Genomic DNA, 27,998 nt, shown 5'->3' on the forward strand with positions numbered 1-27,998 from the left:
TTCCGTTTTTTCCCGTTGGAATCCCTGCCACTTTTTGTGGGTCCCATTATGATGTATGTGTTATATCCAAACCGTCCATCTATTTGGCGAACTCGTGTTAAGGCTTGAGACGAAAAATAAGACAAATCTAACTATCCAATAGACCTCACTGTAAAAGGCAGTGGAGGATTGAATGTCTACCATTGCAACCCTTTTAGGGGTCACAGAAGTTTTAGATCAATATGAAATATCTTTTTCGTCTTCATCCGGGTCTTTGTCACCTTATGAATAGATTGGATGGAAAATATATGTTATGATAGCCCCTACGAAAGTTTTAGCAGTGAAAATCAAGTTTCCCGCTGCACTTTGTGGTGTGGTCCAGTTGATCTTTGGATATGATTCCTTTTTTCCGATAATGCTCTGAATTGATCTCGAAATATGGATGAACGGTGTGGGTATAATAAATACATCATTGTGGGGCCATGTCGAGGAGCGTCAGCGCTCGTCTTCGCACGCCAGCCAATCGGCTTCAGGAAGGAAGGAATGACGGGGGTACTTTGGCCCGTTGAAAAGTCGTCCGTACACAGGGGCGTATTCTTGGAAGCGTAAAAGGAAGTTGGCTTCAAATGGCTGGTGGGCCATACATGGGTCGTACGGTAGGAAATTTCTCGAATAAAAACTCTGGCCAACTTGAGGACTATGCTTGGGTATGATATTGTGGCCCACCTGATGAGATAGCAGCATTATTATTATTATTATTTATAAATTTTTTGTCAGTGAATCATTTAATAGGTTTGAAATAGTTCCCAAGGATACCAAAAGTGGAAAAAGGTGAAAAGGGGTAAAAATAAAATAAATTAAAAATAAAAAATCAGATAGAGTGGATGTATCATAAGTTATGATGCAGCCAATTATTTTCTGCCTGTTATACGTGTAGAAAATCAAATCCGTGAGAAACGTGGGACACACGATAAAAATCACCTTCTGTGAAAATTAGACTGACCAAATTAAACAGTGGGCCACAATGTCAAAATTAAAGGACAACCGTTGGTAAGACTCGGTGTATCGATATGGTCTATCTAGTGAGAGGACGGTCTGATTTTCATATAAGATGATAAGCATGGCGTGTGGCCCACTTTTTCACGGATTGGATATTCTATACGCGTGAACTGGAGGGGAAATGGCTGTACCATAACTTTGTGGTACAATTGATATATGCGACCATAACTTGGCTTAGGAAGCTCGTACCACACAGCAGCTATGCTGGGCCTACCGCAACGTGTATAAAATCAACTCCATCCATCAGCTCCCCCACCTCATTTTCACCCTACATACCAAAAAGCAGATCGATCCAAGGCAACACCACGGGAACAAGTTAAAATCACACCTACAACCTCTAAATTCACTCACTGGTGTGGTCCACCTGAGTATGGAATGAGTCTGATTTTTAGTATGTGTCTTCATCCGGTCTACTCTCGCCTGATTAATGGGTTCCATCCAAGCTATCTGTGGTGTGGCCCACATGAGTTTTAGATCATCCCTATGTTTCGGCTCGAGGCCTAAAATGAAGTGGCTCAACCAATGGATGAAACAGATGTACACGTTGGTTCACAGAGATCATTTGTTTTCGGGCTGTTTCTGGGGCCCATTGGTTTTATTGCATCGGGCTGTCAACGTGTGAGGTTCCGGCCGGGTCCTATGTTTTCATACCCGGAGCAATCGGGTTAAGTCGGATATTATCAGGTCTGTGGATATAGGTTTCAGATTGCACGCATGTGTGCCACCTTAACATGTGCATGATGAATGAACGACTTCTCTTTCATTAATTTGGCTTCCAAGCATCGGTTTTTTCCTTAAAATAATGCAAGGCTCGGAATTTTAAGGGTCAAGTACAACTCAATCCATGATATTTAGGGTGTCATTTTTCGCTTTTGCATTGGCGTGTTTAGCTCATACAACTTCCTGAATATCATATCTAAATATTGTATATCATCGTGATCATAAGAGTAGAGAAATAATATTAAAATATACCACCATGCAACATCACATCACCAAGTCCACCCAATTGGAAACTCATAATACATGTCCATTAGTAAAAAAAAGTGTAAAACCCCACCCAAAGCAACGAAGATAAAGTCTCCAATACTTGGAAAGCGCCAAGCTACAAATGTGAAGAACTCCTTAAGATCCACATACTCCCCTACTTAGGCATTCTTTTCTAGGGTGTCCGCATCGACGAGATCATCTGATTGGTGTTTTAAAACACCGTTTTAAGTGGGAGTGAGTGATTAGCTCAATACTACTTGGACGGTGAGATCTGGGGCCGGAATTGACTTGAGGTTGCTTTCTCACAAGTGGTCTCTTTCAAGGGTTTTGCATTGTGATTAATTGATTATATGTAACCAGAGTCACCACTAGCCAATTTCTTCATCTCTGTAGCCAGTTAGACTCTATAGGAACGTTATCATACGGATATGAATATTTCATGCCCTAATATAATTATTTAATTTTGCGATCAGAGATTCAGAGTAAGAGACCGTGGTTATAAAAAGGAAAGGTGTTGGGTACTCACTCTGTCCCGTATAGATGTATGATCTTTACTTTACAAGATCTGACTATTCTCGAGGGATAGGATTCAGCTCTTGTATATGAATGCATGTGATGTTTGTAACAAAATGTGAAGTAATTGACATGTTTTTTGTTAGGCAGGATATGAATAAATCGATAAGTCTCGTAGCATAATTTTAAGCCAATTTAGTATAAAAGTGTGTTGAATGATGAGATGAATATTGTGCAATGCAAATACTATGGCTAAATAAAGCTCGATTGAAAATAGTTTAGTGAACGGTAGTGTCACAAGGATTGTATTGAGTGACTTAGATTGAACTTAGGTCAGGCTCAAAAGGTCAGTGTTAATGCCGGACTTAGGTTAAACTCTCTTCCTTACTATCACTCACCTTGGTGGGATGGATGCTTGATTGTGATGGGTAAGAATTATTGTAGATTATTGAAATGTAAAAGGAATGGGGGTATTTATAGTCATCTAGTCTAATTTTTCGATAATTCATGCATAGCTTGAGGTAAAAAATGATTTGAATGATTATGATTTAAGATTGCCACGTGACAAGATCTCAAGTATTGGTTTGGATGGCATATGGTGTAATTTTGCTTTAAGAGAGAGGCGTGAAAGTAATTTTCAAGCTTTTACACATGTGTGAAATAGGCAAAGAGGATAGCTTCACATGAGCGGGGAGCTGGCCAAAGTATAGGCAGTGCCACATGGTGAGTAGCACCCTGGGTGCCACTTGTCATTTCTTTTTTGTTTCAGCTTTGGATGGAGGCTCTTCCTATACACATGGACAACTCTAGTCATTCAAAATTGCCTTATTGTTTCCCCTTTCCTCCATTCTGAGCTTTGAAATGAGCTTGGGTCAAAATGAGTTATGAACCTTGTTTGATAAGGTGAATTGATTGAATAGGCCATGTGGCTTGACTAGGTGAGCTGGCTAAGTGGATTGACTCTATATGTTAGGTTTTTTCTAAAGTTGGGGTTGTTTGAATCAAGTGTTGATAAAAGCAACCCTGCGAGAATAGTCTGCATTTCAGGAAGTTTTGTTTTTTTTTTCCTTCTCTAATTTATGACACTTCTAGTGTTAGGGTTTACGGACAACCACTAGGAACCTGATGAAATGTCAATGTTATTGTGAGATTCCTTTTGTTTTACCTAAGAAGACTTCGATTAGGGAGAATGACTCGATTTCTACCTCTTATCATCGACAGAGAGGCTTCAACGAGAAATATGAAAGTTTATTAAGGCCTTGATCGAAGGGGAGAAGGTAAGAGGATGCAATACCCTCTCAATCAACCACTCACACACACATATTCTCCGTCTCCCTCTCTCTTCTTATTACTCTTTTATCTCTCATAGGGCATAAATTTCATATGAGAGCAAACAGTTGTCCTCAAGGTCCATTTTATAGCACAAAAAATGGTGCAAATGACCCTAATGGCATAGGGTTAGGGACGCTAGCCCAATGGGGGGTTAATTTACAATATTGGGGCCTACCGGAGGGTGTTGGGGTCGATTTACTCCATGGAGTAAGTGACTCTAGTAACGATTAACGTAAATGTGTGATCACTTTGACATTCGAATGCGTCGATTAATGGATAATGTCATAACTCAATTTCACGGTCATTGATGGCCGTTCGGGGTTGTGGCTATACATATATTTATAGGGTATTATCCTAAGTTGATGTCTTAAGTCTGATCGTGATTTAACAATACGAAAGCCATGACTTGGGGTGAGAGTGAAAAATAACTTTTAACTTAAGTTCACGTGAATACCTATGGTCACTCGTGTACTTCAAGTACTTGGCATGCGGGTTTAAGTGTTCCTATATGCAATCTCGGTTCAATGTTTGTGATGGACATCAAGCTTGGGAAGACAAACCTCTTTCTATAATTTTGATTTCAGTGGACCATGAATGAAGGAACTATAACTAGTTTATGCATATGGGGCATTTATGGAATTGAGTTCAACTGTGAAACTTCTCCTAAGCAAGAATCAGTATTTCGATGTAGGTAGGTTCATGAAGACACCTATTTCCTATTATCAAAAATGGATAATGGGTCTTAATCTCCCTAAATCCTCTGATTCTACGATAATTAAGACCTTCTATCAGGCCCATACGGTCTTTTAAGTACGGTCCGAGGACGTACTCAGGTTTCTTACACGTGACGTTACAATTAATCAAGATATGTTTATTAGGCTTGACCTAGACCCGACTTGAATGTAAATGGGTCCTCGTGGTAGACCCGACTCGACTGGACCCGTATCAGGTTTTCACCCGGTCCAAAAGAATCCCAATCAATTTCACCAACCAGCCCAAAGGGATCCATTAAAAATCTAGTCGGGTCGGGTCAACCGGTACCCGCGTGCCCAGGAAAACATTGCAGCCCTACATCTCCGCGTAAATCAAAACACAGTGCTGGTGCCGTCCAGAGGAAGTATATGCGCACCAAACCTAGCTGAAATCCAAGAGGAAAAGGACAGAGATACAGACACAACTTGCCGGAGTTCTGTAACCCCGGCTCTGTGGGACCCACCACGACCTTTTTTCTTACATCCACTCCGTTCATCCGTTTAAACAGCGCATATTGGGATAATTGCCTAAGTACGAGGGTGATCCAATCCTCAAGTGATCCACACTACAGGAAACAGAAGGGATGTAAACGGCCACCGTTAAGATCTTCCTGGGGTACACTGATGTTTATACAATTATACGATTTTATCAAGTTGCGAGTCTTGTGAGTCGGCCGTTGATATAGGGAGATGACAAATATCAGCCTGATCTTCCTGGGGTACACTGAAGCTATATAGGCTCACCGCGTGAGAAATCCACTCCATTCATCCCGTTTTCAAAGTCCACGTTAATACATGAGGCAGATCCAAAACTGAAGTGGGCCACACAATAGAAAACATTGAGGATTAAACCTCCACCGTTGAAATAATCATGGGACCAAATGTTTTTTAAAATCAAGCTAAATATATTTGTATTTTTAGTTCATCCCAAGGGAATAACCTTGTGAACGGTTTGGATAGCATATAAACATCACGATGGACCTTGAAAGGTTCAATGGTTGGCATTTTCCACCGTTGAAACCTTGCTGGAACCCACAGTGAAGTTTATCTGTCATCCAACACATACATGGATGAAGGAAAAACGCGACTATCAGCTTGATTCAAAACTTGGACGGTAGACATTCAATTCACACTGTTTCCTGTGGTGTTGTCCACTTGAGCTTTGGATATACTTCATTTTTTGCTTCAAAATCTAAAATTATCTTGTAAAATGGATGGACGGAGTGGATAAAGTATATAAATCACAGTGGACCCCACCGAGTTCACTCGTTACGCAATCGGCTTCCACTCAAAATGCCAAGAGTCCGTCGTCGGATATCTATCGCGTAGCGATGAAATCGAACAAGCTGAATTGATAAGCTTTCAAGATATAGGAGCTTTCCGAAAGCCCCCGCAGTATATCTATCTTCAGGCTCGCACAGTCCATCCTCAATACGCGCCGGACCGTGGGGGACATTGGATGGCCGATGGTCCATCTGATACACACGTGGACCATCTGATGAGTGGATCGGCCTGGATTTTTGGATTATGTCCTGTTTGAAAGTGGGGTCCATCTTTTGAACGGCTTGGATGTCATACCAACATGACACGTGCGCACTACTGCCCAAGGGGTCTTAACCTCCACGATCTGAAAAATGGAAGGGAATCCTCTGCAACACCGCAACGCCGGTTTTAAGCTGCGTAAAATGTACGATTCTGTGGGGTCCACAATGGTGTAAATGTAAAATCCACTCCGTCCATTAGGTTCTATCCTCGATATTATGTCCTGATGCCAAAAATCAGATAGACCGGTGACTCAAATGAACCACACCACATGGGACGGTGGAATTGGGATGCCGTCCATTGGTTTGTGTGTGAGGCCACCATGCGCTGTCTTTCATCAAACCCGTTAATTTGGTCTAACTTACTAGAATGAAGAGTTACGTGATAAGAAACTCACGCGACCCGACCGTTAATCGGGCTTATCCTTTGCAGGCACGGATTAAACAGTATTGATTATGTAAAATCACATAAAGAACATCTAAAATGATGTGCTGTGGCTGACTCGAGCTTTTGAATAGGATGATTTCTTGGATATCCATTAATATTGATGGCCCAAATCTTATGAATGGATTGGATGGAATATAAAAATCTATGTAGGACCCACACCCAATCTGGTACGTTTTAATGGTGTGCGTCTGCATCAAACCTATTACCTATGGTGTGACTCATTTTTTAGTGTAATGGGATGATTTCAATGATAAAAGGTAGAATTGAAAGGTCACATCTTTTGGACGGATGGATTCTTGTCTGTACATAAGGGTGGGCCCCTCACAACGTGAGGTAGTACAACTTTATTATGCAAATGTGGACATGAAGCCCGTCTAGGGATTATTCGGGAAATGAAAAACCTAATCCCTTCCCGTAAATTAAATAGGAAACAGGGTCATTTCGGTAATTTCACTTTCCCTATATTCTCTCTCCCTTCCTTTACAAAGCTGCTTCAAGGAGAGCTCTCTTTCTCACTATCGTTTCTCTCAGCAATGGCGACTCCGAGAAAAACCTCGCTTCTTCTCGGCCTCGTCGCCTTGTCTCTCCTTTCGATCGCATCTGCAGAGATTTTCTTCGAAGAACGCTTCGACGGTACGCGAGATCACCGAAATCTCCGATTTCTTCCTCGTTTTTTCTCCATTTCTAGCCGCATTTTCGTCGTTTTAGGGTTTTTGAGAGCCGATCTGTTGTTCTCTTGATCTGGTTGATAATATATTATCTCGAACAGAAAGAATCCGTCGTTTTCTCATGCAGTCTGATGAAAAAGAGGAATTTAGGGTTTTGTTTGAATGGATCTATGTTGTTCTCAATCGGATGGTTGATTTTCGAATCTTGTATTGTTTTTGTCATGTTTTTGCTTGTTTGAATGATTGCATATGGTTCGGTTTTTATACATTTTTGCTTTTGCCGAGCATGTTTATTTTGTGATGGATTTCTTGATACTGGGATTGTGGATCGAACATTCAAAGCTCAGTTTTGAACTGACTACTCGGATCGGATGGGTTTTTGTTACCAGAAATCCGAGTTGACTTGATTTTTGCGTTGGTTTTTGTCTGAGTAGTCTTCTCTTCTTCGAGTATTTAAGGATTCGGTGAATTGAAGACAGTGGAAATCTAGTTCTTTTCGTTCTAATATTTGAAAAGCATTGGAATCCTAACGAATTGCGGCAATTTGCACTTTATCAGGGTTTTTCATTACCATATGGGGCATTTTGTTCTTGGGTCTTAAGTCTTTGCAAGCGTGGTCCATGGTATTGTAATCCGGACTGTTGATATGATGCAATCACTGTGAATAGACAATCCCTGAGAAAATCGCTGATAGTTCAATTTAACCCTTTGATTCGTAGCTCACCAAGGGGTCGTTTGGATGCCTGTAAATGGTTTAAGTTGTGAATGAGTTGCACTGGTAAATGATTTACAGGTATAAATCATTTATAAAGCCTGTCCTGTTTGGCTGTAAATTGTGAATGATTTACAGGTAAATGATTGTCTGTGTTTGGATAGTCTGTAAATTGTTTAAGTCCTATAAATGGAGAACCTGTAAATGAAATCACAGCCTTTTGCCCTGTAAATCATTTATAGGCATTTTCAGCATCCAAACAAGGACTGTAAACCATTTATCTGTAAATCATTTACAGTTGGCCCCTAAATGGATGGTTAAGGAAAGAAATACTGCAAACTTCCACATTAAATAGAAATGATTCCAAAGTTTTGGATTGCTAGGTTCTTCTACTCCGGGAGATTTTTGGTGTGTGGTTTATTCACAATGGGCCCATGAGAATCCCCTGGATCTGTGGGCCACTTGTTCAGACTCTAGGTATGTGGATGTTGTAGATATCCTCGAGTGAGGGAGCATCAAATAGTTCCTTCAGCATTTCTAAAGCCAACCCTAAAGAGATGTAGTGGATCAAAGATAGATAAGCAAGATTGTATTGTATGGAAGATAAACAAGATCACCCAAACCCTCTACAAATCCCCTTCTATGTTTGTTAAAAAATCATAGAATTTTTATTCAAATAATCATAATAATGCATTACACCATCATAATATTGCTTTGTATAGACTTAATCCATAATAGAAAATGACAAAATTGCCCTTGAATCCCGTCACCAAATGCATTCAGAATTGCATGATCTTGGTTATTTTTGAAACTAATCCATTGGGCTATCAAATGGGACTAATTTTGTACTTGGACATTGTTTGATGCCCCAAAAGTGGCTCACGAAAAAAATGATGAAAATATAAGAAAAGAAAAATTATTAAATTCTTAATCAAACCTCAATAACTAGCTAAAACCAATAAATCCTAGAAATATAATTAACACCTGATTGATCCTCTCAGCTCCACAATGTAATCTAACCATTTATCCCATTAAATTGATTGTCAGACCCTGGATCTGGTGTAGATCATCAACCAAGACAATTTGAACATTTGGATTTTTCAATTCTTAGATCAGCTACCTTGTGTGGCCATTTGGTTGCATCAATTTTGGGTTGAACTTCCATTTTAATTATATCCAGGCTATGTTGGACCTCTTTTTTTATTCAATGCTTGATTTCTTCAAAGCTTGTTTACTCGCACATCATTATGAGTGCTGTTGAGACATTACGTGTTACGTTTCTTTTTTATTTCACTTAAATCCTCGTTATCTCATATGCAAATATTTAACCTTCTTGTTGACTGCAAAATTTACGAGGCTGATTGGAACAACTTTGTTGCATGCGATTATTATTATTTATATTTCTTAAAAATAAACTCTATCAATTTTTTCCCCCTTCTGAATTTCACTTTTTCCCTGGTGATATTTATTCATATTATGCTGATGTATGGAAATTGAAGATGGATGGGAAAACCGATGGGTCAAATCTGATTGGAAGAAAGATGAGAAAATGGCTGGTGATTGGAATCACACTTCTGGTAAATGGAATGGAGACCCCAATGACAAAGGTACCCTTCTAACTTTCCCAGTTCTTGTATTTCGAATATCGCGGTGAAGGTGTTGCTTCCCATTTGGATAGCCTTGTGAGCTTGCTGTGTGCTAGATTATTTCTTCTCAGAAGTCATAGATTTCTTCTGGGGATCTTGAAGTGCATAAGCGGTTGCCTGGTGATGATTTCAACTTTCAATTCAATGCAGGAATCCAAACCACTGAAGATTACAGGTTCTATGCCATTTCGGCAGAGTTCCCTGAGTTCAATAACAAGGACAAGACCCTGGTTTTTCAATTCTCGGTAAAACATGAGCAGAAGCTTGACTGTGGTGGTGGCTACATGAAGTTGCTTAGCGGTAAAGTTGATCAGAAGAATTTTGGTGGTGAGACCCCTTACAGGTAACTAGTATCAAAGCTCATCTAGTGTTTTTGTCCTCCAATTTATTTCCTTTTTTCACCCCATATGGTGATTTAACCTGGTAACCAATTGTATATGTGGAACTGCAGTATCATGTTTGGACCAGATATCTGTGGGTACAGCACCAAAAAAGTCCATGCTATTTTTACACGCAATGGAAAGAATCACTTGATCAAGAAGGATGTTCCTTGTGAGACTGACCAACTTACACATGTTTACACTCTCATCGTTCGGCCAGATGCTACTTACAGCATCCTCATTGATAACAATGAGAAACAATCCGGAAGTCTGTATACTGATTGGGACATTCTCCCACCAAAGACAATCAAAGACCCTGAAGCTAAAAAGGTACACAGTGCCCACGTGGAATTTGATTGTCTTTTCTTTAGCTTATTTGCTGTGTGAAGTTTTTAATGACTACTTACATTCTAATCCACAGCCGGAAGATTGGGATGATAAGGAATATATTCCTGACCCTGAAGATAAGAAGCCAGAGGTATTATTCCCCTTGTACAGAAAACTTTCTGATTGTATCGTTTGAAATCCCAATTGAGTTATAATCTAACAAAGGCAGTTGCATTTTCCATTTGATCATCAATCTTCAGTCACTTAAAAAAATGGCAGATGTGCTTCTGTCTATTGTTTCAAATATGATTGGCAAAATAGATTTCTTTAAGCTGACCCAAAATAGGTGGGAGAGGCTAGAACTATGATAATGAGGAGATTTACCATGCCTGGTGATGCATATAGGCTACATGTTTCTAGGTGATGCATGTTACCAAGTATTGCTGGATATAACGACACTACCAATTTTGACCTTCTATTTGGTCCTTTTACCCACAGACAACCTCTAGTTTTTCTATTTTGCTAAGCCAATCCATGATTTCAGTGGATTGTGCCTGATGGTTATTCTTATGCAACGTGATCCTCATTCAAACTGCAGAATAGGGTGTTTTCAGTGACATCCCTATCTTGTTGAAACTCTTGTATGTCTAATTTTGAGTCTTCTCCTTTTCAACATTCCTTCACGAAGGGACTGACTGAACTTTCAGGAAACATTCCTTTTCAAAGGGACTGACTGATTCTTTCTGTTTGACAAGGGGTACGATGACATTCCCAAAGAGATTCCCGATGCTGATGCAAAAAAGGTAGCTGGTTTATAATTTTCATGTGTTATAATACAACCGAGTCTTAACAAATACAGTTCCCTAGAAGCACATCAGTTTATGAATGACTTGCTTAATTGCTTCCTTACAGTACATGTATGTTTCACTCAAATTGGTTTGCTGCAGCCAGAGGACTGGGATGATGAAGAAGATGGTGAATGGACAGCTCCAACCATTCCGAATCCTGAATACAAGGGTCCATGGAAGCCAAAGGTTTGTGAACTTGTAATGTCAATCCAGAAAAAAATTGAGTTTTAGGTACCACAATTTTTAATTTTCTATTTCATCCATTGACAGCAAATTAAAAACCCCAACTACAAGGGAAAATGGAAGGCTCCAATGATTGACAATCCAGGTTCTGGTGGATTTTACATTTATGATTTAATTGTCCCAGGTTCTTACTCCCAAATTTCCTATTCTATATATTTTTCTAACCTAGAATGATAATCTACAGATTTCAAGGATGATCCTGATATTTATGTCTACCCCAATTTGAAATATGTAGCCACTGAGCTGTGGCAGGTAAATATGTTTGCCTGCTTATGTACAATTTTCCTATTTTCATACAATACTAATACACAATGTTTGTCTCAGGTGAAATCTGGAACCCTCTTTGACAATATTTTAGTTTGTGACGATCCAGAATATGCAAAGAAATTTGCAGAAGAAACATGGGAAAAACTCAAAGATGTATGCAGTTCTCTACTTTTTTCAATGTTTTTGATAATGAAATTTTAACTGGAGATTTGATTTTGAGGCCTCGGATTTGCAGGCCGAGAAAGCAGCATTTGATGAGTTAGAGAAAAAGAGAGAAGAAGAGGTATAGTGCCTGGTTAATACTTTGTTAATGATTCACTTTTGGAGGCTGACATGCAGCACTGGGCCTGATTTAACTTTGTTTAGTGTCGGATTGATCTAAGGATCATAAGGAGATCTCCAGTAGATGAATTAAAAAAAAATAAAAATAAAAAATAAATCTTTGGTATGTGTGGTTTGGTGTGTCACAAAACTTTAAAACTACCCACTCAAGGCCATATCACTGCATGCTGTTCTTTTCTTTTTAGAGCTGCTTGACCTTTGGGTAACTCTTCTCTTTTATCCTTTCACAGGAAAGAAAGGAAGATCCTGTTGATTCAGATGTAAGATCCTCCAATGCTGAGGCTCAGGGGTTTTGAAATTCAGTTACATCATCTAATATATTTGATTTTTTGTTGTCTACCAGGATGAGAAAGAGGATGATGCTGATGCTGGCACAGATTCTGATGCCGAGAAAAATGCTGAGGCAGACATAGAGGATGTTGATGATGATGCGCATGTATGCTTTTCTTTCTCAAGATAATCTTGTACAAATTTATTTTGTTAGCTGCAGTTTTTTTTTTTTTTTGGGTGTATATTTATTTGTTTCCCTTTGTGCATTTATTTGCAGGATGAACTTTAGAGGGAGAGAGGGCTAGAGCCGCACATTGCAGTTAGGACATTCAGTCTAGAGTCGGGGTTTGAGTGGTTTAGGCACTCTTTCTCTATTTTTTTTCTTCCTTTTGGAGAATTTCAATGTAGGGATCTTTTTTTAGCAGATACGTACACAAAATGTGGAGTCTTTAAACGAGAAAGGTAGTGTTTGTGCTGATTAGTTCATATAATCATCATCATATGGTTTTGATTAGGTCATATATAACAAAATGATAGGGTATAATAACATGTGCTATTGCATTATGCAGTTGTTGTTGGGTACTTAGTAAGGAATGATTTTGTCTGTGATAATCAGTTATTATTTCTGGTAACTGTACCCAGGGAACGGCCAGAGTTGGTGCACGCATTTTTTTCCCCACCATTTAAGGACAGTTGCCGAATCTATATCTATAACACACCCCAATATAACATATTTGTGGGAATGATGGTGCATGTATTGAAAAGTGGGAAGGTTTCTAATCCCCTCATATTGCCCCATATCGATCAGGGTTGTAGACTTATGGACAGCTCTGGTATCACCAGCATGAGGTCAGATGTGTCCAATATTTAAAATCGGTGTTGTATGGTTCGACACCAATATGGTCCTGAATCAATCTGTACCGTTGGGCCAATACAGCCGTATATTTTTCCTTATTGGATGATAACGGTATGTATCAAGCGATACATGCTGGTTTCATACGTCGTTTTAGAATTTAGATATGCCATCTATTAATTAATTATTATTATTTTTAAAAAATAATTAAATTAATGGCTCACATGCAATTGTTGTGCACCAATATGGTCATTTTATTGCTATAGAAGAACCATGTAATTAACTATAAACTATTTTGTCCTTGCTCTGCCATTTCATGGCCACCAATTCTATGCCTCGGATCATTTGGTTAGTATGTGATATGTCGGTGGGTACAGATCAGGATGGTTTGCATTGTTGTTCATGCATTTCCTTTGATGCTGGACCTGGCAATCCTGCATGGGAAGAAAGTTTCAATGGCCAAGTACATGTTGAATGCAGGTTCAGCTGAAATGTCTCATTTTTGGAACCAGCAAGCCATTGCACACTTCTCTGGCACATGTCCTCCCATCATGTCAAACCATGGGAAGAAAATAGTAACAAAGATTCTCTCAGCATAATAGCCGTTGATTCCTCATCCGATGAGGGAGATTTTCTTCAATGCAGTCCATCTATGGAAACTATTGTGGCACTCACTTACTAGTGGTTGCCCACAGGCCTATGTCCAACAGAAAATTCTCTCTCTGAAGAGAACATGGCTCATGGATGCAAGCAATCGTAGCCTGATACCAGGGCTTGAAAGTGATAGGCAATATACATAAACAGCACAGTCCAGACTACAATGGAGGTTTGGTATGCAGGCACTTAGTAATGGTAGACGTGGCATATGTTAAATCAAATTTAACCAAGTAAATCGTGGAACCCACTGTTGTGAAATTACACATGGATTGGTTGAATAATACTAGCCTCCTATTTTTGAACACTTGTTTGTTGATTTGAAACTTTAGATGTTCTAACCTTATATGGCTCATCTTGATATGGGTCATCAATAATGTGGGGCCCACCTTTGATGTGGACTGCCCATTTTTTGGGCCCCACCTCCTATGTGGGCCATCCATTAAATTTGTGTTTGTAAAGAACTTTCATCAGATAAGTTACTTTTGTAATGGTTCTCCCCCAACTAACTTTAGTTAAAAAAGTAATTTATTGACTCATGTAGGTTTTAAAAAGTTACTTATTGGGTGGTATCCACATAGGCATCTGTATCAATATGGATTGGTCTGGTAGCCATATTCCAAGGTGGCACATATGATGGATGGCATGTACACGAGTTGCCTTGCACAAGTGTATGTGGGTGGTAGTAACCTTGCCTTGTTAGCGTTGTTTCCTTTGAGGAATGCTGGTAACATAAGGTTCTATCATTAAGCATAACTACGGTTTTTTGACTCAGCAACACGTTGAACTCCTTTGGGTCCAGGTCTAGGTTAGGTTAATAAGTCAGGGGCATTGTAACAACCTGCACCTATTCCAACTTAAGTCTCGGTCTAGTTTTTAATACATGGTTGGTAAGTCTATTAAGCCCCATTTGGGATTGAAGGAAATGAGAATCTGAATTTCAGAAATAAGTTACCAAATTTATGGATTTGCACCGAATTTAGATTTGGCAAATTTCAAAGAATCAAACTACAATTTCCTAGATTTCAGGAACATTTATCGCAATGGTAGAAATTATATTGCAAGGAAATATCATACCGAGAGCAGGATCCCACGTGAAAATTGTAGGTGAAAAAAGTGCAATTAGTTGCATGTAGGACCCACCTTGGTGTAGTGTGACATCCAATCCATGAATGATGCATGCTGATCCAGTCATCATGTGGGGCACATGATAGAGAACAATTGAGAACCACTGAAAGGCCTTTGAAATTCACATGGTGGTTCACCTAATAGTTGGGTTGGCATGGTTTTGGTGGCATTCAATTTTTATTATTGCGCAAATATGCTAAACTAGTTATCTTTAATTCAAGAAGGTGAGACCTTTCCATGGTTTTTTATGCTTTTGAAAGAATCTCCCATTTTAAGGATTTATCAAGTTTTAGTGACTATTTAAAATTATAGAAAGGAAATGTTGTTTTCCATGAAATTAGACTTTTTGTTATTTATCAAGCATCTTGTTTTCACGGGAGTTTGGAAAAAATCCCATTTCCATTTTACCATCACAGTAAAAAATAATAATAAACAAAATTATTTTCCTACCATGAAAAGAATTTTAATTTTCAATTGTTAAACCCAAATGTACCATCATCCATCTTCAATCGTCTCACATGTATAAAGGTATAAATGAGTCATTGTCTACTATGTGCTCCACATATGCCACTATGCCCAATGTCACCATCTATTTTCTCTTGTGCTCCATACTGGCAAACTATCCCGTGTGTGCTAAAGTTCCACATATGTCACCAACCATTTTGTTAGATTCACATGTGCCACTGTGCCATATATACCATCGTTCACCTTCCTTTGTGCCCCATGTGTGCGAAGCTCCTGACATGTGCCACTTGCCATCATTCATCTCAATTGCTCCATGGGTTTCATTACTATACACAAGTGCTACCATCTAGCTTCAATGTTCGCACGTCCAATGTGCCAATGCATATATAGAGCCGCATTTGCCATGTAAAGCTTCAAGTAACCCACATATAACACATGTACCATAATTAAGTTTTAATACTCTAAATATTTTGCATATGCGGCATGTGTTGTTATCTATCTTTAAAGTATTGCACATGTCACAAAGTAATCTAAGCATACACTAGGGAGCTGTTAAGATTTATTTTTTAAATTTTTTGTCAATTTTTTTATATTGAAAAACATTTAATGAAATAATGTTTTACTACCACGATTAAAGAAAAAAAAGGTTTTTCAAGAAATATCATTTTCTTTTCAATTCTTTTCACGAATACAAAGAAGTCTAATATTTTATTGTAATTTGGATTTACCTAAAATTCATATATTTATGTAGGCATTATTTTAGAAAGTTAATGACGGGCAAATCTCAAAAAAAAAAAGAAAAAAAAGAAAAAAAAAGAGGAAAAAAATAAATCCCACATGAAGGATCTTAAATACATGGATTACACAAATTCCCATTAGGATTGGACTGCTGGTGTATTTACCCTTCTAGTTGGTACTGTAAAAGCAGTGGGCCCCATCATAATTTATGTGTTATATCCATGCTGTTTATTCACTTTTCCAGCTAATTTTAGGGCATCAGCCTAAAAATGAGGCCGGTCCAAATGTAAGGAGCATTGGTCCACACTCAACTAATAAAACCCACGACAATTGGACGGTCATACTCATTTCATTAGGGGAGCAGGTTAGTTGTGGCACCGGCCTCACCCAAGACTAGATGCACCCCTTATCATGGGGCCATCTTGATGTATGTATTCTATATCCACTCTATTCATATGTTTTTTTTTTGAAATCATTTTGGTGCATGATCCTAAAAATTAAGTAGATCAAAATTTCAGGTGGACCATATTTTAGGAACTAGCGTTGATTTGAATGCTCCATCATTAAAAACTTCCTAAGGCCCACCGTAATGTTTTCATGACATTTATTTTCCATATAACCTGTTGATAACAGTACATAATTAGATGAGGGTAAAAACAAATATCAACTTGATCCAAAACTTTTGTGGCCCACGGTAAATTTTTAACGGTGAATTACCACTCTTTTTGGGTCCTTACTCTTGCTCAGGTGGTAGACTCCCAGGAGTTTCAAAACCCGGTCAAGGGTTCGAGTACCCATAGGTGGTGAAATTCCACTAGTGTGAGTGTGTGGGGTGTGTGTGCGTGTGTAAAAAAATAAAACATAAAAATAAATTACCACTCTTTCCTACATCATTGTTTATGATGATATATATATATATTTTCCTGTTTCAGTTTTGATAAAACGTATCCACTGCATGGATATATAATACATATATAAAGGTGGTTCCCACAGTAAGGGCTCATGCCTTAAAATGATTTGATAAAACGTATCCACTGCATGGATATATAAGACATATATAAAGGTGGTTCCCACAGTTAAGGGTGACGGAGTCTTGCATGAGTCCATGACTGTACCTAATCTTCTTCCCTACCTGCTCAGGGGTTGAACACCTGAAACCTCTTTGGAGCTGCTGATATTTATATTTTCCCTTTATTTAGGTCAACGTGTCTTCGTGAACAATTGCATGGAAATTAAACATTAAGGTGGGACCTACGAAGGTCTTAATAGTGGGGTCATTGTCACCACTGCTTTCACTGTTTTGGTCTACTCGAACAGTAGATTGAAGGATGGTGTGGATAAAACACATGTATCATGATGACCCGTGCAGACCATTCATGGCTTGCTAGGTTACCCACTTGGACACCATTCGTCTCTCACTAGGTTACCCATCGGGACCTGGCTAGAGATGACCATCCTGTAGGATGTGGATTGCATCCGACTTTGAATAGACTTGTGTGGGGCTCACCATGATTTATCTGTTTATTCGTATCATTCGTCCCTTTTCTAAGATCATGATATCGTATAAGCCCAGAAATAAGGGCATCCAATACTATTAGAATATACCGACTCTTGCATTTAATGCAACCCTAGGTTACTATTTTGTGTGGTTTGTTTGAACATTAGATCTACCTTATTTTTAGGCTCATACCATAACATAATCTGAAAAAAGGAATAGATAGTGTGGATAAATAGATACATCATAGTGGGCCCCACACAAATCGTGTCGGACACAATTCGCTTCCGTCTCGGGGGTCCCATGTTTTATTCACGCCAGCCACCCATTTTGAAATATCATTTTATAACATAATCAAAATGAGTTATATTCAAGGCTAAGTGGATCACACTACCAGCAGGGGATGAAAAATCAAGTTGATATTTTTATGTATTCCCTTGGTACATATCTACTAGGGGTACACACGGTTTTGTTTGGTCCGATTTGAAACTGGACCCGAGTTGTTCCCAACGGCTCCATGAAAAATTGAACCGGAATTGGACCGTTTGCCTTAGAACCGAATCAGAATTGTCTAGGCTTCTTATAATACAGTCTAATTGCATGGTTTGTTTTTATAATCCAGTCTAATTGCACATATTTTGAGAGATGGAGAGAAGCCACCAAAGAGAGAAAATAAAGAAAGCTTAGTTGTTTTTTTTTTAAAAAAAAAACTTTTTATGTTTATTTTTTTTTTTTCTAAATTTAAATATTTATAGACAGAGGGGTACGGTTCCAAGTTCGAATCCAAGGTTTGGGTCCGATTCACGGTTCAATTCGATTCTAGGGAGCCCCAAATTGAGAGCCGAGCTAACTGATTCTTTAATTTTTGGAACAGGAGCTGAAGTGCTTTACAAACGGACCAAACCGTGCGGTCTAGTCGGCTCCGTTCATCTACCGATTCCGTGCCTTATGCACGGGTTGGATGGGCAATAAGCGGTCCACTTGAGCCTTAGATCTCGCTCCTTGTTATGCTAATGTCATGAAATAATCTGTCAAAATAGATGGACGGAGGGTATAAAACGTCTACTTAAGAGCATTTGATATGACCGTCTGTCTCTATCTTGGTCCGGCCGGGGTAGTACCCAATCCGCTCCCTCGTATACTGTATGGTACGGTAGTGCATCTTAAATGATGATCTCAGCCATCCATTTGCCTGATTTTACGCTATACGTGCCAGGTCATAATAAGAGAGATTGTGCGTGAAGACGAATATTTAACGGCTTAGGATCATCAATGCAGCATTCTCATTAACGGTCCAGATCAATCCACGGATTCACTCCGGGTTGGAGACCGGTTCCCGTACCCTATCAAAACCCTTTCTCTACAAAGCTGCTTCAGAGATCTCTGTACGCCTGTCTCTCTCAGAAATGGCGACTCCGAGAACTCCTTTCCTTGTTCTCGCTTTTGCCACTCTCTTTCTCGTCTCGATCACATCTGCAGATGTTTTCTTCGAAGAACGCTTCGATGGTACGTGGGATCACCAAAATCCCCCATTTTCCCCTCATTTTCTCTCCATTTCTAGCCGCATTTTCGTCGTTTTAGTGCTTTTCAGGGGCTGATCTGTTGTTCTCTTGATCTGATTGATAAGATTTCATCTCAAATAAAGAAAATCGGTCCTCTTTCTTGTAGTTTGATAAGAAAGAAAAATTTAGGGTTTTGTTTGAATGGATCTGTTTAGTTCTCGATCAGATCGTTGATATTTGAATCTTTTCTTTTTTCTTTTTTCTTTTTCCCTTTTTGCGTATTTGAATGATTGAATATGGTTCTGTTTTTATACATTCTTGCTTTTGTCGAGAAAATCATTGTTTTTATTTTCTGGTGAATTTCTTGATACTGGGATTTTGAATTGAAGATTCAATGCCAATTCAAAACTCAGATTTAAACTGAGTCGAGTCCGATCGGATCTTTTGTAGCAGATATCCGAGTTTTACTGGATTCTTATGTTGGGTTTTAGCTGAGTAGAGTTGACGAGGCTTATGTTGGGTTTTAGCTGAGTAGAGTACTTAGGGATTTGGTGAATTTGTGTGTTGAAGAGATTGGGAATCCATTCCTTTCATGTTGAGTTTGAGTTTTTGGGTACTTGTGAAAAGCATTGAAATCCCAATGAATTGCTTCCATCAGCATTTTGCTAGGAATTTTCATTCTTGTGTGGGGCATTTTATTCTTGGGTCTTGACTCTTTGCAAATGCGGTCCATGGTACTGTAATCCATACCATTGATATGATGGGATCACCATGAATAAACATCATCATCATCTTCCTCTAAGGCTTATCCTGACTAATTTGGAAAGGCTGCTGTCAATAGACAATGCCTCAAAATATTCATGATGGTTCAATTCTAACCCTTTCATTTGATAGCCCACTAAATGGATGGTTGAAAAAAGAAATACTGCAATATAATGTTCCACATTCAGTGGAAATGATTCCAAAGGTTTGGATCACTAGGGTCTTCCAATCGGGTTGATTTTTGGTGCATGGTGTATTCACAGTGGGCCCATCAGAACGCCCAGGTTCTGTGGCCCCTTGTGCAGACTCAAGGCATGTGGATACTGTAGATACCCTTGGGTGAGGGAGGATCATATAGTTCCTCAAGAGCATTTTTAATGCAAATCCTAAAGAGGATGCGAGGTAATAAAGATAGATAAACAAGATTATAGGGAAGAACCCTAACAATCCTCTAACCGAGTACTAAAGTTCACTAAAGAAAACCTCACACAATTCCTCTTCCAAAGTAAATAAACAACAAATCAAAGAAGTTTTATTCAAATCATCATAATAATGCACTACACCTCCATAACATAGCCTGATATTGACTTAAACCAAGTAGAGAAGCCCTAATAGCAGAAATGACTAAACTGCCCTACAATCCATCACTACCACATGGGCCTTATATAAATGAGCCATAACTCACTCAAATGGAGTTAGAATTTCGTGATCTTGGTCTCATTTGAAGGCTAACTCAATGGGCGATTAAATGGGACCAGTTTTGTATCATTTTGATATTGTTTGGTGCCCCAAAAGTGGCCTACTAAAAAATGACGAAAAATGCAAAAAAGGGGGTGAAATTACTAAATAATTAACCAAACCCTAGTAACTAACTAAAACAAATAAATCCTAGAAATATAATGACCATGCTATTGATCTTCTCCACCCTACAATGTTATCTAACTGTTGATCCGATCGGATTGATCATTGGACCATGGATCTGGTCCAGATCATCAATCAAGACAATTTGAACAGTTGGATTCTTCAAATCTTAGATCAACTAGCTTGTTTGGCCATTTGGTTGCATCAATTTTTGGATGAACTTACATTCCACTTTCATGAAATCCAGGCCTGTTGGAACTATGTTTTATTCAATGCTTGAATTTTCAAAGGTTGTTTATTCACACATCATCATGAGTGCTGTTGAGACATTATATGTTAGTTTTCTCTTTTACTTTTCTTAAATCCTCATTATGTCATATAGAAATTATTTCACCTTCTTGTTGACTGCAAAGATCACCTGGTTGATTGGATCAGCTTTGATGCTTTATCATTTTTTTGGAATGTCTCTTTCTCCTCGGTGATATTTACTGACATTATGTTGATGGATGGAAATTGAAGATGGATGGGAAAACCGATGGGTCAAATCTGATTGGAAGAAAGATGAGAAAATGGCTGGTGAGTGGAATCACACTTCTGGTGAATGGAATGGAGACCCCAATGACAAAGGTATTGTTCTCTTGCCCAGTTTTTGTGCTTTGAAGATCATGGTAAAAGTTATGCTACCCATTTGGATAGCCTTGTAGATTCCTGTGTGCTTGATTACTTCTTCTCCAGAAGTCATATATTTCGTCTAGGGCTTTTGAAGTGTGTAATTGGTTTCCTAGTGATGATTTCAACATTCAATTCAATGTAGGAATCCAAACCACCGAAGACCACAGGTTCTATGCCATTTCGGCAGAGTTCCCTGAGTTCAGTAACAAGGACAAAACCTTGGTTTTTCAATTCTCTGTAAAACATGAGCAGAAGCTTGACTGTGGTGGTGGCTACATGAAGTTGCTAAGTGGTGAAGTTGATCAGAAGAAGTTCGGTGGTGACACCCCTTACAGGTAATTAGTATTAATGCTTGTCAAGTGGTTTTGTCTTCCCTTTTATTTCCTTTTCCCCCTATAAGGCGATTTAATCTGGTATCCATTTATTTGATTTAACCTGGTAACCATTTATTTTTGTGGAAGTGCAGTATCATGTTTGGACCAGATATCTGTGGGCACAGCACCAAAAAAGTCCACACGATTTTTTCACGCAATGGAAAGAATCACTTGATCAAGAAGGATGTTCCTTGTGAGACTGACCAACTCACACATGTTTACACTCTCATTGTTCGGCCAGATGCGACTTACAGCATCCTCATTGATAACGAGGAGAAAAAATCTGGGAGTCTGTATACTGATTGGGACATCCTCCCACCAAAGAAAATCAAGGATCCCGAAGCTAAAAAGGTAGACAATTTGCATGTGAAATTCCACTGGGTTTTCTTTGGTTTCTTTGTTGAGATAAGGTTTTAACAACAACTTATGTGCTAATCTACAGCCAGAAGATTGGGATGATAAGGAATATATTCCTGACCCTGAAGATAAGAAGCCAGAGGTACTCTTCCCCTTGAACAGAGCTTTGTATTGTTGCAAATCCTATTTAAGTTGTGATTAATCTAACCATGGAAATTGCATTTTCCATTTGATCATCAATCTTGAGTCTCTTCGAAGATGGCGTATATTCTTCTATCTATCGTTTTAAATATGATTGGCAAAATCAGATTCTCTAAACTGACCCAAAATAGCTGGGAGAATGCTATAATGATGTTGATAATTCTTGTATCTATTGTTTTTTAGTCATCTAATTGTATAGGCTAACATTTTCTTTTGCTTGGAAATGCTCAAACATTTCCATGAAATAGCTATATTGATATATTGCACTTGGTTGTCACTGGATTATTTCCTTCAGTGCTTATATGCTGTCAAGGGGAACCTTTCCATATGTTCACCTGAAAATTTCGTTAGGGGTCATTTGGATGCCTGTAAAATCCTCAAGTGTTTTTTTTTTTTTTGAAAGATCACAAGATTTATATTGATAAGAAAAAAAAGGAAAACAAACAGACAGAGCGGGGCCACTGAGGAAGCGGGCCACCTAGGCTCCAATAAAGAGAAAATCACAGCCCTTAAGATGATATACATTTGAAGCCCACTCTACCATTAGACGTTTTACTCTACAAACTATAGACTCCACAGAATTGGAAACATCCCTGAAACATCTCCCGTTTCTTTCTTCCCAAACAGATCACTAAACGGCTAGAAGAGCCATTCTCCATAACAAAGTCCTATGCTTGCCTAGTTTGACACCATGCCATGCCTTTAGGAGTTGACCTGCTGAATCAGGGAAAGACCAACTGATTCTAAAGTGGCTTAAAAATTCTGACCAGATTTGGTTGATAAAGGAGCGGTGAACAAGAAGATGATCAACAGATTTTTCGACTGCCATACAACATAGACACACATTAACTAAAATCCTTAAGTTGTAATCGGATTACAGGTGTAAAGTGTTTACACTGTTTACAGCCTCATCCTGTTTGGCCTTAAGCTGTAATCTGTTTACAGATAAACAGTTGTCTGTGTTTGGATAACCTGTGCACTATTTAATGCTTTTAATTGGGTATTCACACACGACAGACCTTGGAGTGGTAAGTCATTTAAAATCCCTTTTGTGATGAGAAACTATTGAATAAAAACAATTAACTATTAATTCACATGTACATGTAGTGTATTGGCGACGTGTATAGTGTGCTCACATGTACAGTGGTCCCCACATATGCTGGCCACATGTACAGTTAGAGCCTGCAAAATCAGAATTTTGAATAGGCCCAGCCCAGACCAGTCCAAAACAGTTCAAAGTACAGGCCAAGACCAACCCTTGACAGCCCTAGTTAGATGTACATGCACGATCAACCCATGTGTACAGCGGGCCATACATGATACAAAGAGAGGTATACAGATGGATTACAAAGTGGGTCATATATGATACATGATTACGGGTACAGTGGGACCATAGATGGATGAACCCACAAATTCAGTGGGCCAGATCATGACCGTTAATTCCTTGAACATAGATGGATGATACACAGTGGGAGCTGTGTACAATGGGCTATAAATTGCACAATGGTCTATTTCACTGAAACTTGGGTCTGGCTGTTGGAAGAAGGGGAAAGTGGCAATGTCAAAGCTGCAATTTTCCCTGCATTGAAAATTTTCAAAAAATAGATCCCCTTTGCCATGTTTCAGATTACAGCTAAAATCTGCAATCCCATTACAGGCAAATGCACCCATCCAAACGACCCATGTAATCCAATTACTTGTAATGCGATTACTAAAGGATTTTACATGCATCCAAACGACCCCTTACATCTTGAGGGAAAAAAAAGGATTAGAAGAACAAGTAACCATGCCATATCTGGTATTGCACACGAGCGACGTGTTTTTAGGTTTGGCAGATTACCAAGTATCACCTGATAAAAAGTACCTATATTCTACACTACTGAGTCTTACCTTATATCCACACACACACACCCCCGCACCCCCACCCCCCCTCTCTCTGCATAAATGCAATCAACCTTCACTTTTCTGTTTTGCTCAGCTAATCCATGGTTTTAGTGGATGTGAGTCTGATGGTCATTCTTATGCGACATGATCCTGATTCAAACTGCAGAATAGAGTGTTTTCAGTGACATCCCTTTCTTGTTGAAACTCTTGCAATGGTGATTTTGAGGCCTTCTCCTTTAAACTTCTGGGGACATTACTTTACAAAGGGATTGACTGATTTGTTCTGTGTGGCCAGGGGTATGATGACATTCCCAAGGAGATACCTGATGCTGACGCAAAAAAGGTAGTTGATTTGGAATTTTCATGTCCTACAATATTGACCGAGTCTTCACAAACATGGTTCCCTAGAAGCACATCAGTTTATGAAAGGCTTGCTTAATTACTTACCACCGAACATATATCTTTTACTTGAATTGGTTTGCTGCAGCCAGAAGACTGGGATGATGAAGAAGATGGTGAATGGACAGCTCCAACCATTCCAAATCCCGAATATAAGGGACCATGGGAGCCAAAGGTTTGTGAATTTGTAATGGCAACCCAGATAATGTAATTGAGTTTTAGGAATCACAATTTTGAATTTTGTATTTCATCCATTGACAGCAAATTAAAAACCCCAACTACAAGGGAAAATGGAAGGCTCCGATGATCGACAATCCAGGTTCTGGCGGATTTTAAATTTATGATATAATTGTCCAGGTTTTAATTCCTAAATTTCCTGTTCCATATATTTTTCTAACCTAACTTGTCCTGGTTCTCCACAGATTTCAAGGATGATCCTGATATTTATGTCTACCCCAAATTGAAATATGTAGCCACTGAGTTGTGGCAGGTAAATATAGTTGGCTGCTTATATACAATTGTTCATATTTTCTTTAAATGCTAATGCAAAATATGTCTGTGCCAGGTGAAATCTGGAACTCTCTTTGACAATATTTTAATTTGCGACGATCCAGAATATGCAAAGAAATTAGCCGAAGAAACTTGGGGAAAACACAAGGATGTATGTGTTTGTGTGTTTGTATACTCTTTCAATGTTTTTGTTATTTGTAGTTGTAACTGGTGATTTTATCTTGAGATCTCGGATTTTGCAGGCTGAGAAGGCAGCATTTGATGAGGCAGAGAAAAAGAAAGAAGCGGAGGTTAGTACTTGTTAATACTTTATTTTCTTTTGGAGGCTGGCATGCAGCATTAGGCCTAATCTGGCTTTGTTTAAAATTGAATTGATGACAGGAGCATTAGGAAAATCTTTGGTACCTGTACAGTTCCTACCTGTTATAGAGCTTAAAAACTTCCAGCTCACTAGATGTGCCCCATCATGCATGATATACCAAAAAAAAAAAAAAAAAAAAAGGATTTGGATTGCATACTGAGTAACTCAGTATCCTTAGCATACTGAGTAAACTGTGGGGTCTACCATTATTTATTTATTTTATCCACTCCATTCATCCATGTTAACAAATAATTTTAGGTGTTGAACACAAAAAGGAAGCATATCCAAAGCTCAAGTGGACCACACCACAAGAAATAGTGTAATTGAACCTCTACCATTGAAAAAATCTTGGAGGCCACATAAGTTTTGGATCAAGCTGATGTTTGTGTTTTCTCTTCATCCATGTCTTTTTGATATTATGAACAGGTTGGATGGAAAATAAACATTACTGTGGGCCCTAGGAAGGTTTCAACGGTGGAAATCATTATTCCACACTGTTTCCTGTGGCATGGTCCACTTGAGCTTTGGATTTACTGAAATTTTGGGATCAACCCCTAAAATTATCAGGAAAAATGGATGTACGGTGTGGATAAACCACATGCATTCACAGTGGGCCCGACTGAGTTTACTCAGTACGATAAGAGCCTACTGACTAACTCAGTACGCAATCCGATTTCAAAAAAAAGCCCTTCAAACACTAAATGGGCTTGGCCAGGTCAGCTTGGGCCAGCTGATGGGCTCCTAGACACAATTGGGGCCCATCCTAAAGTGGGCCAGGCCCAAAAGCCCAACAGGTCAGCCCAGCTCATTGGCAGCCCTAACCATGGACCATGGACCTAAATGATATTTACCCTGTTTGTGCTTTTTTTCTTCTGCATGGTTTGCACTTTACATTTTCTTAGTGGCATTGAGAGAAAAATACGATTGATTTTGTTGGTAGCTTGTGTTTAGTGGCCAGAGCTTGGTCTCTATGTGCAATGCAGGAACCTAGATGTGTGCCTAGGCACTGTCCTTGGGAAATGTCTATGCAAGAACCTAGATGTGTGCCTAGGCCTGTCTTTGGGAAATGTCTCTGCAGGAACCTAGATGTGTGCCTAGGCGCTGTCCTTGGGAAATGTCTATGCAGGAACCTAGATGTGTGCCTAGGCGCTGTCCTTGGGAAATGTCTAGGGTCATTTGCTCTCTCTCTCTCTCTCTCTCTCTCTCTCACACACACACACACACACACACACACACACATCTTGGTCACATTTGTGTGCTCTAGGCATGAGGTCTGTCCTTGGGAAATGTCTAGGGTCATTTGCTCTTGCTCTCACCCTCTCGCTCTCTATCACACATCTTGGTCACATTTGTGTGCTCTAGGCATGAGGCCTGTCCTTGGGAAATGTCTAGGGTCATTTGCTCTCTCTCTCTCTCTCTTAAGAAAACAAAAGAAAGAAGTCCAGGGGCACAGAACTGGTTGACCTTTTCTAACTATTTTTCTGCTTTCTTCCTTTGGCAGGAAGACAAGGAAGATCCCGTTGATTCAGATGTAAGATCCTCCAGTAACCTGTCTCAGAATTTTTAAAATTCGATTACCATCATCCAACTAGTCCTCCATTCATATATTTGATTATTTGTTTTATGCCTACCAGGATGAGAAAGAGGATGCTGATGCTGAAACAGATGTTGATGCTGAAGCGGGTACAGATGACATCGATGATGATGTGCATGTATGCTTTTCTTTCTCAAGATAAAACTGATTTTCTACAAGAATATTTTTTAAATCTGCAAATTTTTAATATTTGTTTGTTTTCCACTGTGCTCATATTTGCAGGATGAGCTTTAGAGAGAGAGAGAGAGAGAGGCGCTCACAGTGCAATTAGGACATTCGGTTTAGAATTGGGTTTGAGTTGGTTTAAGTACCCTCTCCTCCCCCCTTTCAGAATTGTTTTGATGTAGGGATCTTTTCATAAGCTAAAAAAAAAACAGTTAGCCATACACAACATGCATGGTTGATATCATCACGCCATTGGAGTCTTTGGATGAAAAGGAATTGTTTGTGCTGAGCTAAAAAAAAACAGTTAGCCATACACAACATGCATGGTTGATATCATCACGTCATTGGAGTCTTTGGATTAAAAGGAATTGTTTGTGCTGATTAGCTCAGACATAACGAAATAATAGGAGATGATAACATCAGCTACTGCATTCTGCAAATTTCACCAAGTTCTCAGTTAATTATTTTGCCTATGATTATAGTCAGTAAAATTTTCCAGAACACAACTGAATGTCCAGGGGCACCTACAGTTGGTGCACGGTTTATTTCCCACCATTTAAAGACAGCTTGTGGAATTCTACAAGCATTTCAAATTGTGAATTTCAAAAGAATTTTTGGAAATGCATATTAAGGTACTGCCCAATAAAGTCCATATTAAGGTACTGCAATATTGTTGGGTGGTGGGAAGTAAGTACAAAACGAACTCTCT

General features: G+C 39.0%; 1 protein-coding gene across 6 annotated transcripts; it reads left to right on the forward strand.

Annotated features, from left to right (window-relative positions):
• The first annotated feature begins 7,085 nt into the window (after positions 1-7,085).
• LOC131225678 (calreticulin-like) lies at positions 7,086-27,734 on the forward strand. 6 transcript variants are annotated; one of them, XM_058221248.1, is made up of 15 exons: positions 7,086-7,244; positions 9,491-9,598; positions 9,788-9,980; positions 10,089-10,347; positions 10,439-10,495; positions 11,100-11,147; positions 11,292-11,378; positions 11,463-11,520; positions 11,620-11,687; positions 11,760-11,855; positions 11,938-11,985; positions 12,275-12,304; positions 12,388-12,414; positions 27,177-27,242; positions 27,347-27,734. In XM_058221248.1, exons 1-15 carry the CDS (start codon positions 7,145-7,147, stop codon positions 27,356-27,358), a joined length of 1,257 nt encoding a protein of 418 aa, XP_058077231.1. In that variant the 5' UTR covers positions 7,086-7,144; the 3' UTR covers positions 27,359-27,734. The 6 variants fall into 6 exon arrangements, with proteins under 6 accessions (XP_058077231.1, XP_058077233.1, XP_058077230.1 ...); XM_058221250.1 differs by having other exon boundaries at positions 12,388-12,402; XM_058221247.1 differs by lacking the exons at positions 27,177-27,242; positions 27,347-27,734 and adding an exon at positions 12,592-12,878 and having other exon boundaries at positions 12,388-12,480.
• Positions 27,735-27,998: the final 264 nt, after the last annotated feature.

This window comes from Magnolia sinica, chromosome 14, assembly GCF_029962835.1.
Source record: "Magnolia sinica isolate HGM2019 chromosome 14, MsV1, whole genome shotgun sequence".
In the NCBI taxonomy this organism is placed as follows: domain Eukaryota; kingdom Viridiplantae; phylum Streptophyta; class Magnoliopsida; order Magnoliales; family Magnoliaceae; genus Magnolia; species Magnolia sinica.